The 12,358-nt window shown below is 34.0% G+C and overlaps 5 protein-coding genes across 6 annotated transcripts in view; 2 read left to right on the forward strand and 3 right to left on the reverse strand.

The window, feature by feature from the left end:
- LOC116349051 (probable ATP-dependent RNA helicase DHX35) overlaps positions 1-6,228 on the reverse strand; it is a 13,387-nt gene extending 7,159 nt beyond the window's left edge. The window contains exon 1 of one of the 2 annotated variants that reach the window (XM_031780305.1): positions 4,978-6,228. In XM_031780305.1, coding sequence (XP_031636165.1) covers positions 4,978-5,014 — 37 coding nt within the window. In that variant the 5' untranslated portion in view covers positions 5,015-6,228. Of the gene's footprint in view, positions 1-365; positions 564-4,977 lie in introns of those variants that run through there. The other variant, XM_031780304.1, reaches the window with a different exon arrangement.
- Positions 6,229-6,357: 129 nt separating this feature from the next.
- LOC116349054 (cytochrome c oxidase assembly factor 4 homolog, mitochondrial) lies at positions 6,358-6,988 on the forward strand. Its single transcript, XM_031780308.1, has 4 exons — positions 6,358-6,471; positions 6,534-6,648; positions 6,737-6,809; positions 6,879-6,988. Exons 2-4 carry the CDS (start codon positions 6,541-6,543, stop codon positions 6,917-6,919), a joined length of 222 nt encoding a protein of 73 aa, XP_031636168.1. The 5' UTR covers positions 6,358-6,471; positions 6,534-6,540; the 3' UTR covers positions 6,920-6,988.
- Positions 6,972-7,456, forward strand: LOC116349053 (probable peptidyl-tRNA hydrolase 2). The gene has a single exon (XM_031780307.1). The coding sequence runs from the start codon at positions 6,990-6,992 to the stop codon at positions 7,398-7,400; it is 411 nt and encodes a 136-aa protein (XP_031636167.1). The 5' UTR covers positions 6,972-6,989; the 3' UTR covers positions 7,401-7,456.
- An 89-nt stretch (positions 7,457-7,545) lies between these two features.
- Positions 7,546-10,113, reverse strand: LOC116349055 (glycerol kinase). The gene is made up of 7 exons (XM_031780309.1): positions 9,817-10,113; positions 9,481-9,739; positions 8,988-9,415; positions 8,456-8,925; positions 8,029-8,381; positions 7,853-7,960; positions 7,546-7,788 (listed from the first exon to the last, which is right to left on the reverse strand). Exons 1-7 carry the CDS (start codon positions 9,886-9,888, stop codon positions 7,688-7,690), a joined length of 1,791 nt encoding a protein of 596 aa, XP_031636169.1. The 5' UTR covers positions 9,889-10,113; the 3' UTR covers positions 7,546-7,687.
- Positions 10,114-10,405: 292 nt separating this feature from the next.
- LOC116349060 lies at positions 10,406-11,980 on the reverse strand. Its single transcript, XM_031780313.1, has 3 exons — positions 11,658-11,980; positions 11,174-11,535; positions 10,406-10,975 (listed from the first exon to the last, which is right to left on the reverse strand). The coding sequence occupies exons 1-3, from the start codon at positions 11,794-11,796 to the stop codon at positions 10,406-10,408; spliced, it is 1,071 nt and encodes a 356-aa protein (XP_031636173.1). The 5' UTR covers positions 11,797-11,980.
- Positions 11,981-12,358: the final 378 nt, after the last annotated feature.

Consider the following 12,358-nt stretch of genomic DNA (forward strand, 5'->3'; position numbering starts at 1 on the left):
GAGAGAGAGAGAGAGAGAGAGAGAGAGAGAGAGAGAGAGAGAGAGAGCGAGAGAAAAAGTGCCATTCATTCAATTGTGTTGGGCACGATGTCGCCAATCCTAATAAATGATAATGAAATTTTTCTTTTTGTGCTGAGAAAGTGCTAAAATATTGACCGACATTAATCGATGCTCTGATTTAAGTTTGTCAACCTGATCCCGTTTTCAATTCGTATAACGACAAACTTGTCGTTCTATTTTTCATTCTACTTTCGTTCTAATTGCCATTTTAAAAATGTTGATAAATAAATTTTAGTGTGTCGTGAGTCTTAAAAAATGATATATGTTCATTGTAAGGCAGTGTTTCCATTCGTATAAAGAAATACCTTCCAAATTTAGAAATATCGGTTTATATTCACTCAACATGCAATTGCCTCAATAAAAAAATAAAAGGATTTTTGTTATGGTTCCAATTAAATTAGTAAAGTTATTTTGTTTTCCAATTTTACTTTTCAACACTTCGAGCCGAATCAATTGTTTCACAAAAATCGTGCATGCCACAAGACTTCAGTCCAACACGATTGGCTTCCGATGTACAAATGTTATGTTTGCATGAAAATCCTAATTGCTATCAACGCTGAAAGCAAGTTTTTTTACTCTACTCTCTCTCTCTACAGCTGGAACGAGCTATCCTTGATTGTATGCGAATCGAACTGTTCTAGTACATGTATGTGGATGATGATGAATTTTTTTTTCATATTTGAGTTGGAGGTCGTTCAATGTATGTCTGAAATATGCTCCAGTGGCAACGTCACATTTTATGTCATTTATAAATATTTATTAACCAGAATTGTGTCCATAGTCATTGTTTACTGTCATAACATACAGTTGATTGCATTTGTATTTTACAATCCACTATTGTACAACTGTATGTTATCCCAGTTGGGAGTAAGAATGGCACGCGCGTCGCACGAATTGTTGCTCATTTTGTTTTTGTTGTTCTGTTGAGTTGAACAACAGAGAAAGTCCAATATTCAGCTGAAAGATTTTTATCAAAAGGGCACAATTGTGTTCCACTGATGTTTATATTTTCGATTTTGTTCCGCTCTAAATTTAGAACAACAACGCAAAATTATATAATTAAGAGACAGCGTAAATATTTATTATATTAGATTGTTTTGTCCAGTTGATTGTCAGTCCATTCTTTATTGCATCTAAATTATTGAAATTCGATTTACCGTTCAATAAAACTAACATCTACTTATCATTATTGACGTTTTGCCATAACAAAATCCATTCAGTTCGGCTTGCGTTACTTAATTTTTGATTGAATGTGCGCGATAAGCATAATCGCCGGCATTTATGTAAATACCATGTAATGTTATCATTTTGTCTCGATTTTCGGAGGCAGTTATAGTGCGCTTCTATTTTTTTGGTAAATAAGCGAACATAATGTGGCATTGTGATTATCGAAAGGAATTTCGTATCGAATTGTTTGGATGATAGATAAACAAATATACATAATTACACACAAAATAACAGAAAAGAAAATGTTATCGTCAAACAGTGAACAATTTCACTGTCCAATGGAAAATTGACCACTTTGAAGGAGGTGCACTGATTTTTATACATCAAATCAAGTTGATTGAAACACGCTTTTGTGGCACAAATTAGTTTTCACTAATTGGCGTTTGTTTCCTATTACTTTCGACACGATACATACAGTGCCAAGTATGAGGAACTGAATTTATTAAATTACTGGAAACAACGAAAATGCAAATCTGATTAAGTTGCATCTTACTTTCGAAATGTTAAAGTCACATGCAGCAATAGTTCTAACACAATATATTTTTATCACCTGTAAAACAGCGTTAATGTTGTGTAATTTTTGACTTTAAAATTTCTGAACGAAGTGTGAAATGAAAATATCTTACACGTGATACGGATTAACGAAGAAGTTGGGTAAAGTGCGCACGCCACCACTATTCATGACAATGAATTTTTTTCATCGTTCGCCTTACAATGAATAGGAGCGTGACTTCTTCATATTTTCCCATACAATAAACAACTCCATTGAAATTCTCCAGCTACATATTCAGTGTGAATTGTTTGATTATAAAGTTGTTGTTTTTTTTACAAAATATGTGCGGTCAACAATTACTTGTATTTAGATGATATATGCATATCGAACTATTTTTCAACGCACATCTTACACACCACAAGTGTGATACATTGATAAAGTTGTTAATTGGTTCAATTCACATTTATGTTTGACTTCAGATCATTTGTGTATTATCACACTCACACACACACACCATTGAGCGAAAATAGACGGCTTGTGATTCTTCAGTTGGTATAAAATTGCAACCTCGATTCCAATTTTGTATGAATTATATCTATACAATTTCCGAAGGTAGATGACTCGTGTTTTTGTCTATTTCTGTTTGTTTTTTTTACTCCGTTGGTTGCGTGCTATTCACATTAACTGTCGCGAGTATATTGAACGACCAACATCAATTGTGTGGAACGGTTTCACTTCCAAGCGCAATGTCTTACTTTTTGTTGGAATTGGTTTTCTTGATGACAATAATAATAAATATAATGAGGGGAAGGAAATGGTATTAAAAAAGTTCACACGATTCGGTCACATGCAAATGAATGGAAAAACTTCATTATAACATGTCGATGGTTCATTAAGGGCTGTAATTATTCACACGTATTTTGTTTTTATTGTATATTTGAAACGAATAATGGATTGAAATAATCTCTCGAAATTTCTGTGCCGTCGATTCGTTGATCATTTTTTCCATTAAATGGTCAAAACACCATACAAATTTGATGTTTGCCATCTTTTTCGGGTATTTGGTAGTCTGTTTCTTAGTATCGTTCATACATTATAATCAAAGTTCACTTTTGACTCCTTAAGGTCATTTTTTTGTATGTTTACATTCATTCCATTACATATTTCAAATGACGTTGACATTCATTGTAATCACCTTTTTTTGTACAACGTGAACGTCATTCTCATGCTATTCCGTGGCTGCTTTAAACGATTCACGTGGTGTCGCAGCGTTTAAAAAACAAAAGCCCAATTAATAGAAACCCATAAAAAAACCTGTGATGTAAATTCATTTTCCAATACTGTCGTTTTGTATATGGTGGGTTTTTGCGCCTCTTTTTTTACATTGACCTTGAAATCTCTCTTGATGGCCTTTCTCAATTGTATACTTTTCAATAGCACGAACACTTTTACATTCGGCATAATTTTATTAAAAACAAATTATTTTGGGATATTTTTTGAAAGGTTGGTGAAGGTATTGCATGATGGTTTGTTTGAAAAGGGAAAATATTCTATAATTTTTTTTTGCTATTTCGGACATTTAGGTCAATGTTGAAATGTAAATTGGCCTAAAGTTATTGTTTTCTATTTTTGAACTTTGCCACAAAAAGATATATCAAAAGCATACCACGCGTTAGAGAATATGAAAACAAAAAAAAATTATCATATTTCATTGAATATAGCTGATGAATGAGCGTGTATTCTCTTCTATCATCGCAGCAAATATTTGTATAAGGTTAAATGCAATATTGCTTTTATACATTCACTTTGCGCGCTTCTTTCTACTTTGTTAATTGATTCATTTCGAAAAAGTTCTCTCGGGCTATTTTATATTCCAAGTTGATTGAAATGAGCGAAAAAAAGCATTAAATGCATGCAATCTTGACCTAACACCTGAAACAAAAAAACTCATTATCAATTTAAATAATTTGTTGTTGTTGTTTTGATGAAATTGAGTGCTTTCAGTGGTCGAGTCAACATTGTAAAAGTCATTAATAGAAAATAGAACGTTAATAATTGATGACTTTCATTAATACCGATCCGTAGTAGCTTATTTATAGCAACACACATTTCGAATCGATGGCATTTGATTCCGAAACCATTGGCGCCATTCTCTGTACAGGTGACGAGCTCATTTTTATAATGATTGCGTTTGAAAACTAAATTTGACCACATATTGCCATATCGTATCGAATGGCTCGGTAAAAATCGAGAAAAAAATGTGCTCAGTGAGACTATTATTGGAAGCGAACACGTCTTACAAAAACTAATTAGTTGTTAAACTCCAACGAGATAAAAAAAAACATTTCACTAATACTTTCGAGTAATAATAAAAACAACAACAAATCTATTTACGACAACGTATATATTTTCATCTTATGAAGATGATTCGATTGACATTAAAAACTATTGATGTCAATTGCTATTATCATACAAAGTGATGAATCAGCACAGTTGAGATTTTCAATTGAAAATCTTTAACTACAAAATGCTACAGTAATCATTGAATTACTGTAATTGCCATTTAAAGCCGAGACAGTATGAGGGCTACTATAAGCATATGCAATGTGCATTCGTAGTTGATGTCATACAATTTTAATGGCACGCTTTGTCACTGCTGCATACGAAACATTCTTATGTATCATTATTTCGCCAAAGTAGCGATATCTACTGTTGACAACATGCTCGTGTTTAATCATCAGACCCATTGCTGTGAAGTTCACAGTACGAAGACGACGTGTTTACGGTGTCGACAATCCCATTTATTTGAGGCACTTATCATTTATTTTTATTTAAAAAAATTATACGATGCGTCGTTAAAAATTCACGAAATAATTGTATATGATGTGATAAGATGAGGACGCAAAAAAACAAATCTATAAAGAAATTCACCAAAAAAATTAAATGATTTTGGTCATTTTCTAAAAATATACAAGCAACTCCCACAAATACGTGTTTGAAAACTCATTTCGATGGTTTATGTCACTTAGAAAAATAAAGGCTGAACTCTTCGACATAGACTAAAGTGACGCTATTCTTCTTGAGATAAAGAACAAATACAGACCGAAAATAAACAAAATCGGCTTAACAAGAACATGCGTATGAAAATTCAAAAACAGAATATAACAATAAAAATAAAAATGCAGTCAATGACTCACCAGGCTTTAAAAATCTCACTTTTGGTACAGTAAACATAACGTTATATGATTCGATTTTTGAGGTTTTCACTTTTAAATGAAGCGTTCCACTCGAATATATTAAATTGTATCGTTTTTATCTGTTCGTTTAATGCACAATTCAGCCAGTGCTAGTAATGTTATTTAAGTTCTATGGTGAGTATAAAACGCAACTCGCGACGACGGATCAAGTGTTGATTTATTGAAGCCGTGCGCATGTGATTGGTTCAAAAGTCTCGCTCGAATGATTACAGCTGATATAAAATAACGAGAAATATGATTCTTTCCACTTGAATTATTTATAGTATCTTTTTTTTGAGTCTTCGATATGAATTGAAACTTCCCGTTACACACAAATATCACATTCCATGCATATTCTGTTTTTTGCTCTTCTTAGATTGTTTTCCGGTTAGTTAGTTGCGATTGTAGATTTCTTGACATGAATTTCACCGTTGATTGACCGCTTCAATGACAAATCAATATATGCTAAAAACGGCGATTTAATTGGATTTAAATGGATTCCCCTTTATTCGGTATATTCCTATTTGTCCCACTTAAATCGCGCAAAATGGCCACATATAAATAAATTATTGAAAAACGTTTTTTTAGACAGCAAAATAAAAACAACAACAGCCACAATATTCGAAAACTCGTTTTCTTTATGCAGAAAAATTCTTGGTGCTGTAAGTTACATCGATCACAATTTTTTTTAAAAAACCAGAATTTTTTTTGTGTTTAGTCTGTTTTGTTTTGAATTCATTAATTCAGACATTGAAATGCTTGATTAAACATTCGCTAAACGCCTTCACTAACACACATATTTTGGAATTTCATCAATGATTATACGATGAAACACAATCGCAATGAACTGAGAAAAAAATGATGCTGTACACATCACAGATGGACACTTATTTTCACCACACAAATCGTATTGTAAACGAAATTCTACAAATTCCACACTAACTAACAAATAAAAATATGACTCCAATTCACGCAACTCTTTCCATCAACACCGAAATCGAAACAAACTAATTTCTATTATTATTGTTCAACAGAATTTAGATGGAATTTAATATTTTTGGTCGTTTTATTCGATATATTATTCGATTGAACTAAAAATGCTGATGATGGTGTGTGACATTGTTGACGTCTCACTTCGTTCTGAACGTAAATCGCGACATCGACTCACACTTAAGAAACAACGCAACCAACGAAATATTTTCAACTCACAACACTACCAACTGTATGATGTCGTATGCTCCGCTTCGTTGAGTACAACCAACATGCAGTGAGCGAAAAGTGATACGAGTTAGAGTGAATATACGCGCGAGAGAGAGCGAAATGGTGTTGGTGAATGAAATGAGAGCGAATACAAACAGTTGTAATGTTTGGACGAAAATTTGACATTTGAGTGTCAGTCCGTGGAAAAACCTAACCTCAAAAAAAAGGTTGGTTCAATTATCGTGTCTTTGGTTGGTGAGTCGAAACGCAATTTTCGAATGAAAAAATTTTCGTCAATAAGACAAATGTCTTTACAGATTTAGAATGACTGATGCTCAAACGAACAACCAAGTAAACGCTGAAGATTTGGAAGATAAAGTTGATTTAATGCTACAGAAGACCGGCTGTCAAGATCTCCATTACAAAGTCCAAGTAATCTCTTAATCCAGAGACATATCGTCGCAATGTAAGATTTCATTGTTTTTAATCTGCCTGTTTGTGGTCGTTTTTTTCCTTCCAGGAGTGCATTGCTGAAACTCAAGATTGGAGAAAGTGTCAAGAAGTAGTAAAAGAATTTCGAAATTGCATGTCAGGTTATATATTTAATTTTGTACCATATGGGTGTGAATAAATAATAATAATGAAAATATTTTTGATTTCAGGTTATATGGAAGAGCAACGCAATAAATATCTGACTAAATAAATTTCATTATCTTTTTTCCCCGTAAATTAAAAATTTAAATTCTTCACGTAAAAAAAAATATTCCAAAAAAATGGCTAAATTTTTTAAGTCAATTTTTCAACGAACGTCGACGGCATTGAAACTAAGCGAACCCATGCAAATGAGTTTGGTCGTTCGGAACGATTTGAAAATGTCGCCGGGAAAAATTGCAGCACAATGTGCCCATGCGGCTGTTATGTGCTATGAAAAAGCCGCAAAAGCAAAACCGGAACATCTAAATGCATGGATCCATCTTGGGCAACCGAAAATTATTTTACGTGTTTCGACGCAAGGGGAAATTGAATATTTAGCCAAAATCGCTAATGAAAAACAAATAGTGAATGGTTTAGTACGTGATGCAGGACGTACTGAAGTATTGGCTGGCACAGTGACTGTTGTAGGTATTGGACCAGATACGAAAGCCAAAGTAGATGAAGTAACGAAAAAGTTGAAGCTTCTATAAGCGAGCATTTTGTAAATTCAGTCAAATGAAGAATAAAAGTATATTGTTTTAGATGACATTTTCGTCTTGTTTATTGATTTTTTTTTATTTGCTTTTCTCAACAGCCGAAACTATTATGTTTAAAAAAAAAAAAACAATTTTCTACAAGAAGCACATTAACAATGAAACAACTAAACTTTTAAGTCGACTAGATACCATTTACCTGAAAATTTCATCTTTAAATCTTTTACAACTGGCTAATTTATCGCTAACAATACATCATTTTAGGTATTTAATAATATCATTCTTCAGGTGTTGCTTTGGAGATATTTGGTTATGAGAACTAATGCAATGGAAGATATGAGAAATACGGTTCCGGGAATAGAGCAGCGCACTTGAATATCGGGATCTGATTTGGAAAGTATAAATCGACAGTTAGTTTGAAATCAATAACCTCTTGTTATTTGGCATACCTCTATCTTCATATACAAAATTTTTGAAGGAACTGTCATAATGGGTGTCTTGCCATGCGATGCACTTTGAAATGGCAAACTTCCACGTTCGGTACTTCATATCTTTGGCTATAAAAAAAAAATAAGACAGACTTTGATTTAAGAAAGCACAAAACATAGGATATGGAATGTCTTACTGCTCGCACACATCGTTGGTTGAAAAATTTCAATGGGCGGTGTAAACATTGTTGTCGATTTTTCTAAATGCAAAATTTCCATGGTTAAACCGGCGGCGATCATAGCCCCCAAACAGGCTGGAAATGAAGTTTGTGGACGCTCAATGCGAATGCCACACAAATCGGCCAAAAGTTGCAATAGGAATGCATTTTCGCTAAATTCACCGCCAACGGTTAAGCGCTCAATCGGTCTCCATGACGGCACATCCTTTACAAACGCTTCAATCAGATCACGGGTTTGAAAGCAAACCGCTTCATAGGCAGCAATCATGACTTGATACGCAGTCGTACGATTATTGAGGCCAAAAAGTAATCTAAATGACAATGGTTTGAGTATTAGTATGCAGAGCTCTTGAATTCTAGTTGCCGAAAACGAATTTCATCTTACCCGCTCGAATTGTGCTTCCAATATGGTGCATAAAGACCATTCAAGGCAGGAACAAAAACAATATTTGTTGATGGATTTGGATTATCGATGGCAGTTAAAGTTCCAAGATTGGATCCAGAGCTATATGTCGACAATACCGACGATTCACCCAAATAAGTTTGCATAAGTGATGCTCCATTGAGTTGCACTGTTTGATTTGGGTTCGAAGCCAGGTCATCTTTCAAGCTTAGATTATCTTTTAGCCAAGCAACGGCTGATCCGGCACAGGCGACAGACCCTTCCAGGCAATAAAATGCCTTTTTCTTCGGACCAAGCTGAAATGCAACGGATGTGAGTAGTCCATTGTTAGAATCGATGATCTCTTCGCCGGTATTCACAAGCAAATTACAACCATCATCATAATAACACGTTGATTGTTGCGGTCGAATACACATTTGTCCAAGCAATGACCCACTCTGTTCACTCAAACACTGTCGAGATAAAAAAAATAATTAACACATCGCATTTAAATCCCAAAAAAAATACAACTTACGGCTGCAATTGGGATTCCTTTCAAAGGTCCTTCATAAACATAACCAAATATCTCTGAGCAGCTTCTTATTCGGGGCAACATGGACATGGGAATTTGAAAATAATGACACAGTTTTGCATCCCAATTGAGTGTCTTCAAATTCATAAGCATTGTACGTGACGCATTTGTAACATCGGTCAAATGGACGCCATCTTCTAGTCCTCCCGTTAAATGCCATAAAATGTATGTATCCAATGTACCAAAATAGCACTCATTCTTTTGTACAGCCTCTTTAATTGAACTTTCATTCTCAATCAACCATCGGCATTTTAAACTGCTAAAACAATTGCTGAATGGTAAACCACAGACTGATTTCAATAAATTGATTTTGTTTTGGTTTTTCCTTAGGAATCGCTCAATAATTGGCGTTGTGCGGCAATCATTCCATGCTACAAGACAATTAAATTAAAATACATTTTTTTAAAGGATTTCCCACTTTTTTTCGTTTAAATACCTATGGCATTGTAAAGTGGTCGGCCGGTGACTTTGTGCCAGAGAACAGTTGTATCACGTCGATTTGTCAGAGCCAATGCACAAATGTCATCCGGGTTTATGTCTAAAATCAATAGATTTTGTACAGCCACCTGAATACATTCGAGTACATTTTGCCATATTTCCAACGGATCGATTTCAACCCAGCCTTGTTGTGTGTTTATCTCTTTCAATTGAACTTCGTGACAAGTCAATACTTCGGCATTCCGAGCTGCATACACCTGAACAATGAACAGAACGATATTCAAGGATTTGACATATTCAATATTGGATAAAAATTTAATGGGATCTCTCTTACAAGAAATTTGCAGTGTGTATGTCCGATGTAAATTGTTCCCAATAGAGCGCCAAAGCGACCGTAGTTAGACATTACTTAGAACTTCTTCCTCAACAATTCTCAAACACACCACATACACAAAACGTGCACAATACTTTCCCGATCTGCTTTAAATCTCTCTTCAAATTTCAATAATGCTGAATTTTGTGCAAATTAAAATACAAAATTTCTGTGACTGAATTACTTAAAAATATCCATTTTCTAAAATAAGTGTTAAAATCGCGTCTTCTGTCTCACTCGGTCATCGTTTGCTGCTGTGAAAACTTCAATTTGACATTGACAGTAAATGACAGCAACAATTTTCATACCGCAATTACTTTGCGAGCACTGTTGACGTGTTGTTCAAGTATACATACAATTATTGAACCCTGCATCATTTCACTTTTGAAATGAATCGAAGAATGAAAACAAAGGTTTTTACAGTTCTATGTAAACTTTTATTTCGGATTCAAAAATGAAACAATAAACTATTGATTTTTTTACGTACACTTCTTAGCTTCTGAATGAAATTGAAAAGAAATGTTTAAAAACAAATTGAAATATATAAAACTCAAAATATTTTACACTCTTTGTATTGATCTTCACATGTAACACCGCGATTTTTGAATTCATCAAATGTTGGGAGATATTTGAAAAATGCATTCATGTGATTACCGTCATCAGTTGAATTTTCGGCACTCTTTGCATTGTCATTGAATAAATCGTCGGTTGTGCTTGCCTCAGTGTCAGAGTTATTCATTCGTGATGAAACTGCTTTTTGCATGCTCCAGATAAACGGCGCTGTTTTACAAAGCAATTGTTTGACGCAATCACTGTTTGCGTCGGTTGATGTATCATCACGACCATTTCCATTGTCAACCATATTTACTAAACGCTCTGGCAGATTTTTATCCAGCATTGCGTCAATATGTTTTGATAAAAATGGGTTGTTTTTTCGTTGTTCGAGAATCCAACCGATCGTATCGTCCCAGATAGACTGTGATTCTTCGTCAACTATTTCTTCTTCAACGTTTTCGTCTTTAAAACGTCGAATTCGATCGAACACTTCGATATTTTCATTTGGTTTCGTGCCCATTCCAGTTTTTACGGTTGTGAATGCTGATATTAATGAACGACCAATCTGTGCGAATATTTTTTTTTATTAAGACAATTTTTTGAAAGCCCAAACATTTCTCGAAAATAATTTTTGGAGAAATTTTCAAATTCTCGGAAAATGTTCGGGCTAGTAAAGTAGAATCTTTTTCGTAAATTTTCAAACGAAAAATGAACTATAATGATTGTAAAAATGGTAAAAAAACGAATAAATTTAGAAACGAACCATTTGTGCAATGAAAATAATGCCATTGATTGCAATTGCTCCAATTTTGCCCGTGTCCATGCCCATGATACGTATAACTTGTCCCAAAAATCCACTGTCAATTCCAGTTGTTGGTTTGGTACTTCCAGTGATCACATTGTCCTCAATGTTTCCCTGGTCATTTGGAGTGTTTTGTTGAATATTTTGTGGTAATTCATCAAAATCTTCCAAATGATCGGACGGATATCTCTCGGTCATATGACGTCGATCCCAGCCATTATTTCGGTTTCCATTTGCATTCGTATTTGAATTCGTTGCAAACGAACGAGTGACCAATTCGGCAATGTTCGATATAATTGCGATGTTCGACGGTGAGTCGACGCCTTTTTAAATTTACAAAAAGAAAATGTTAAAATTCACTTACATTTTCAAAATATGTTATCCAAAATTTTTCATTTTCTCTTCGAATAAAATATATATATATAAATATTTCACAATTTTTTACCAAAAATTTTCCCCGCTATACTAATGCCATTGCGAATGTCGTCCGATAGACTTCTTTGAATGGTCGAAGCACTAACAAAAACTGTTAGATGCAACAAAATCAACACAAAAATACCACACAATATATGATTGAACTTCATTTTTACACAACGAATCTCATTTTACAACTAAACGAAAAACTCATTGACAACAATTCAGATGCTCTGCCATCGAGCATTTTAAAGTGATTACGATACAAGTGTGCCTGAATAAAAAATTGTGATTTCACATATTTGTCATTTGGAAAAGCACCGAGGTAAAACTTCCATTGTTAATGCTTGCACATGAAAATCGTTCACAACATATCGCAATAAAACTGAATCACAAATTACTGTGCTGCGACGCGTTTCAGTTTTCTCATTTCTATTTCGGTGATTTTGACGTCTGTCGCAGATCATCTAGGCGTAACGCAATACATTGTCAAATTGACAACGTTTTTCTTTCGCTTTTAGCATAATTTATTCTCCGTCAATGAAAAAAAAAATGAATTGAGATTTATCATAACACAATCACATGAAATGCATTTAGCGTGAGAAACGAGTTCAATCATCTTCAATCAATCACATGTTCAGAAACGAATTGCATTTCAAAACATTGCATTGACAAATTAAACGATTCCATATAATCCGACCATGTAAAAATTAAATCAAAATTAATTGTTTA

This window comes from Contarinia nasturtii, unplaced genomic scaffold (assembly GCF_009176525.2).
Source record: "Contarinia nasturtii isolate CC-2019 unplaced genomic scaffold, AAFC_CNas_1.1 Cnas_scaffold_2806, whole genome shotgun sequence".
NCBI classification, from domain to species: domain Eukaryota; kingdom Metazoa; phylum Arthropoda; class Insecta; order Diptera; family Cecidomyiidae; genus Contarinia; species Contarinia nasturtii.

Excerpts from the sequence above, each read along its gene's own strand:
- LOC116349054 (XM_031780308.1), top strand. The coding sequence starts at position 6,541 with ATGACTGATGCTCAAACGAACAACCAAGTAAACGCTGAAGATTTGGAA. Across the intron at positions 6,649-6,736 it reads ATCTCCATTACAAAGTCCAA|GAGTGCATTGCTGAAACTCA; the intron begins GTAATCTCTTAA and ends TTTTCCTTCCAG. Across the intron at positions 6,810-6,878 it reads ATTTCGAAATTGCATGTCAG|GTTATATGGAAGAGCAACGC; the intron begins GTTATATATTTA and ends TTTTGATTTCAG.
- LOC116349055 (XM_031780309.1), bottom strand. The coding sequence starts at position 9,888 with ATGTCTAACTACGGTCGCTTTGGCGCTCTATTGGGAACAATTTACATC. Across the intron at positions 8,926-8,987 it reads AAGGAATCCCAATTGCAGCC|TGTTTGAGTGAACAGAGTGG; the intron begins GTAAGTTGTATT and ends TTATCTCGACAG. Across the intron at positions 7,961-8,028 it reads ACCAACGATGTGTGCGAGCA|CCAAAGATATGAAGTACCGA; the intron begins GTAAGACATTCC and ends TTTTTTTTATAG.
- LOC116349060 (XM_031780313.1), bottom strand. The coding sequence starts at position 11,796 with ATGAAGTTCAATCATATATTGTGTGGTATTTTTGTGTTGATTTTGTTG. Across the intron at positions 11,536-11,657 it reads TATAGCGGGGAAAATTTTTG|GCGTCGACTCACCGTCGAAC; the intron begins GTAAAAAATTGT and ends AAATTTAAAAAG. Across the intron at positions 10,976-11,173 it reads TTATTTTCATTGCACAAATG|ATTGGTCGTTCATTAATATC; the intron begins GTTCGTTTCTAA and ends ATATTCGCACAG.
- LOC116349053 (XM_031780307.1), top strand. The coding sequence starts at position 6,990 with ATGGCTAAATTTTTTAAGTCAATTTTTCAACGAACGTCGACGGCATTG.